Raw genomic sequence first — 4,448 nt, forward strand, 5'->3', positions numbered from 1 at the left:
TCTGATAACTGATAAGTAGAAAATATGTTTAGTCTCTTGCTTGGTGGTAAGAAAAAAGGAGAACCACAAAGAGCACAGTCATTTTCAAGGTTATTTCTCACTGGTCAGTGTGAAAGGCTGCGTCATTAATATAACGCCGGGCTCAGCACAGTGACTGCACCTGCGCTGCACTGTAGAACACAAGCCAGGCTGCAGACCATCAGCCCTGAAAGTTAAAACAGGACTCGTATGTGTGTCATGTGGTGTTTAATAAAAATTTACAGGACAGAACATAGTGGATTCAGTTTCCTTTGCTCTTACACTCCCAGTCCAAAGTGTGGCCACGACTGCTGTCAATGCATCTGTCTCTTTTTTCACCTTAATTTTTCACCTGTGTTATTCACCTTAATATCAAAAGGCTCCAAAGCAGTACACTGTAAAACCAAATTAGTAAGCAGAACTTAAAAAAATTGATGTAACTCGTTGCCTCAATGTTTTTAAGTTCATGAACTTAAAAAAAATATTTCAAAAAGGTTAAATATTTGGATTATATGCTACATAAACATTTTAATTACAGTTAAATTAAAACTAGTTATTAAATCAACTTAAATATTTTCAGTTATAGTGACTTAAAATTTCTCTTAACCTTTCTCATGGTATTAAGTTAACATTACAAAAAAAAATAAGTACACAAAGAACCATTTTTAAGTAGCATCAACTCAATATTTATTAGTCTTTGTCATTTGTTTTACAAGTACAAGTAACTCAAAAGCTTTCACACACAAGACTCAAAATCGCATGTTTCAAAACTTAAAATTTTTGTGGCAACTCATTGCCTCAAATATTTTGAGTACAAACAAAGTAAAGTTTAAGTTACAGTGAGTTACACTGAATTCTTGCCCTCTTCTATTTAACACTGCAGTGTTAATTTAAGACAGAAGCATAAAACAATTCAGAGATGCACTAGGCTAAAACCTGAACACCAGATTAAAATAGCACCTCTAAAATTACAAATTTATGAACCTGCCTGAAACTTAACATGTACCATTTACAACTAAAATACACATACAATTATCAAGTACTACCCAGTACTTAACTTTCAAGAACAAGAGTTGTATTAATGCCAAATAACATTAATACAAAAGGCACACTGTGCATATTGTGGGAAAACAACTGGTGCAGAAACATTTTAACCATTATTTTCACAGAAATAATCTACATTGAACTACAAAGGAACTGCCAGGCCTTAGTAATTATTCTGATAAATGTCTACATGCGCATCAAGTCATTTTTGAGACTCTGTAACTTGGGTGACAGTTTACCATCGTCAAGACCAAGTAAAATCTTCTGAATGAATTCAAAAGTGTTGGTCAGTCCCCTGGGATAGCTGAGGTGTAGTGCATAGATCAGTCCAAACATTACCAGGACGGCATCAGCAAATCTGGGGAGGTTGCCCACAATCTCGCTTTCAATGACAACAGAGATTTTCACAGGCTGGAAGTGAACTGGACCTGTGTCATTATCTTTGACGACTGTGAGGAGGGCTACTGAAACATCTAAAAGGTCAGGCTCATCAGATGTGTCCTACAAAATAAAATGGATATAAAAGGATTAAAGATTTTTTATTAAGATTTTTGACAAAAATATTTACAGCAGGTTTAGTGCAAAGATAAAGGCATTTAGTTAGTCATGAGATTTAACAAACAATATTGCTTCAGACCAACTGACAGAAAGTTTAATGATTTTAATTGTTGTGTGAACAAACTACAGTATGATTTTAAACAGAAGATCAGTGTTCTACAGGACCCAGCTAAGCTACCAGTAAACAAGAAATTGATACTATGCTAAAAAAACCTATAAAAACACTTTGCTTTAATCAAAATTATCTAGTACCAAAGTTTTTTTTTTTTTTACAGTGAGGTCAAAGAAAAATCGCTTCTAATCTCTTCAAATCACACAAACTATGTGATTTGAAAGACTGAGGAAGGGTAAGCGTGTAAATATGTCTGTATTCATATGAACTGTTTACTTAATATAGTCGTGAGATTAAAAAAAATAAAATAAAACTTACTGTGCAGGTCTTGAAAAACTCAGAGACGTCCTCACGTAGATACACAGGAAGGGCATGAAGAACAGTAACACGCTTGGTGTGTATGTCATGAACCTCCTATATAAAAGGAGATAAAAACAGAATTGTACATAACTTATTTACTGGTAAACATTACAATCAGATATACAAAATCAGACACATACCAAAAAACCTGGACAAGTTGTTGTATTGAAAGCTCATTTGAATCATCAAACTTTTCAAATGTTTTCCAATGTTCCTCTTTAAGAAATAGACCCATAAAATAGGTATAACAATATTTTTACCTGTTCATCATGGATTTTCAGGATTTCAGTCAAAGCGTCTGACGTCTTCCCGGTTCTGCTTGCCTTCTGTCTGAACAGGGTCATCAGTCTAGGAAGATGTCGGTCAAGCTCAGAGTAGAATGTGTTGGGCAGGTTCTGGTTTGTAATCCGTTGGAACTCTGCATACACCTACATTTTAAAACAAAGACAGACAGACAACACAGCCATATTAACTATGTGAATCTGGCAAATACACTACCCATCCATAAGGCAGAAAACAGCCCCTGAATGTGGTATATGTTGTCAAAAAAAGAAATAACAGGAAAAAGTGCTACTACATTACCTCAGATTCCATTTTGAGTGCAGGCCAGAGTTCCATGAGCTCTTTCACTGGTGGGCATGTCTTTACTATGGTTTGTCGCCGCAGGGCAAATGTGGTTTGCATCATCTTTTTTATAAGCGGCAAGTTCTTCTCAGCTTTCTTCATTTCATCAACAACTTTCTGCCTCAGCTGTTCAAGGGTTGAGGGATTTTCTCCTTGGGGAAAGTTGGGCAGAAAGTTTACCTCCGCTCGTTTGGGTCTTTTAATATTTGAATGTGAAGATTCATTGTCAGGATTCATTCTACTTCTTTTTCCAGCATTCACTGTGATCTCTGAACATCCAGCCCTTCTCATCTTGCTCCTATAGTTGCCCATCTTAAACTTTAGGCTGTTCTTCCATCCATTCCAGCCAGTTTCAGATCCTGCTTCCTTCAAGCAAGGATATTTTAACACAAGAGCCTCAGCTACCATTGCTATCTCCTTATCACTGGGATAAGCCTTGTAGCCATACATCTCAGATGCTAGCTTTTCTAAAATGTCATGTTTTACATCTCTTGTTAACTGAAGATACTTGTTGTTCTTCTCAAATTCAGTATTACCTTCCCGAAGTTTCAATTCAACATCCAAAGAAAATGTGGGAATTGAAAAAAAAACTGAAGGCCATCTTCTCCCACGTTCTGAGGATGATACACTTGAGATTGTTTCTGTTGAGGCAACAGAGCTGGAATCTTGCTCAAAAGACACATGCACAACCGCTTTCTGTGGCAACTCATCAATGTCAGAGAGGGATGTAAGTTTTCCATCAAAGTCGGGGTCTTCATATTTTAAACTGAAGTCAAGGTCTATTTCCAGCTGTTCTTTTATAACAGCAATCAGTGCATCAATAGAGGCTGGTCGTGAACAGAGTTTTAATTTTCTAGCCCGGTCTGGTTCAACAACACGAAGGACCATGGGTTGTGGGGATAGATCTGCCATTATGCTAATGGAAAGCAAAAGATTGGCATGCATAAATGGTTATTAAAATATACAGATTATATGCTGCTAGATAAACAGTAATACAAATATAGTAATTAATTCAATAAAAACTACTCACCACTGGCTAGACTCAGTTCTGTTTTATTTGTATGAATCTCTTGGGTGTTAACAGAAGCAAGCCTTCTACCTCGTATGCAGAGAGCGGGACTGAATCGTTGAGATCAGACTTCAGGTGGATTGACAGACTTGTCTGGGAAGGTCATAGGATCCAAGATGTTCTAAATACCAGCAATCATAATTAGAACAAAGGAATGAAACAGTGCTATTGACAAGGTAGATGTGCTCTACTCTGCAGAACCTAGGTAGTCCACCACTGTCTCCGACAGACAAAAACATTTCACAGACATAGTGTGTGCCATCAATGGTAACCTTTGATGTCTGGTATATTGTGTCACTAGTTGTTAGTGTTCTAATGTGTAGCTGAGCTACTTCTGGTAGAGCTGAAACCAGAACAGAGTCAACCCTGGATGCTTGTGTTTCTGGCTTGAAAAATGATGGGGCAGCAAGATGGTATGCCATCATGTGTTGGTGTCTGACTGCCATTGTCTTCAAAATATTTTTGAAGTTTTGAGCGTCATGCACCACTCGTTTAAAAAAACGGTGTTTGGCCTCAAATCGCATTGTCCAAACATGCACCAGGGGCCCATAGCACTTGATCATGGTGGGGTAATGCTCCACATAGTGATGCTTAGGACGAAGGCTAAACTCTGGGAATGTCTTCAGCAGTACTTGCTTATGATCGCTGATTTTGGACTGAAAA

General features: G+C 37.3%; 1 protein-coding gene across 1 annotated transcript; it reads right to left on the reverse strand.

Annotated features, from left to right (window-relative positions):
• Positions 1 to 678: 678 nt before the first annotated feature.
• LOC125728346 (uncharacterized) lies at positions 679 to 3,145 on the reverse strand. The gene is made up of 4 exons (XM_049005326.1): positions 2,675 to 3,145; positions 2,353 to 2,520; positions 2,051 to 2,146; positions 679 to 1,563 (listed from the first exon to the last, which is right to left on the reverse strand). The coding sequence occupies exons 1-4, from the start codon at positions 3,122 to 3,124 to the stop codon at positions 1,249 to 1,251; spliced, it is 1,029 nt and encodes a 342-aa protein (XP_048861283.1). The 5' UTR covers positions 3,125 to 3,145; the 3' UTR covers positions 679 to 1,248.
• Positions 3,146 to 4,448: the final 1,303 nt, after the last annotated feature.

Source organism: Brienomyrus brachyistius, unplaced genomic scaffold, assembly GCF_023856365.1.
Source record: "Brienomyrus brachyistius isolate T26 unplaced genomic scaffold, BBRACH_0.4 scaffold251, whole genome shotgun sequence".
Taxonomy (NCBI): Eukaryota; Metazoa; Chordata; class Actinopteri; order Osteoglossiformes; family Mormyridae; genus Brienomyrus; species Brienomyrus brachyistius.

Coding starts and splice junctions, on each gene's coding strand:
- LOC125728346 (XM_049005326.1), bottom strand. CDS start 3,124: ATGGTAGCTGAGGCTCTTGTGTTAAAATATCCTTGCTTGAAGGAAGCA. Junction 2,521..2,674: donor CACTCAAAATGGAATCTGAG/GTAATGTAGTAG, acceptor TTTAAAATGTAG/GTGTATGCAGAGTTCCAACG. Junction 2,147..2,352: donor TGAAAATCCATGATGAACAG/GTAAAAATATTG, acceptor CCTTTTATATAG/GAGGTTCATGACATACACAC.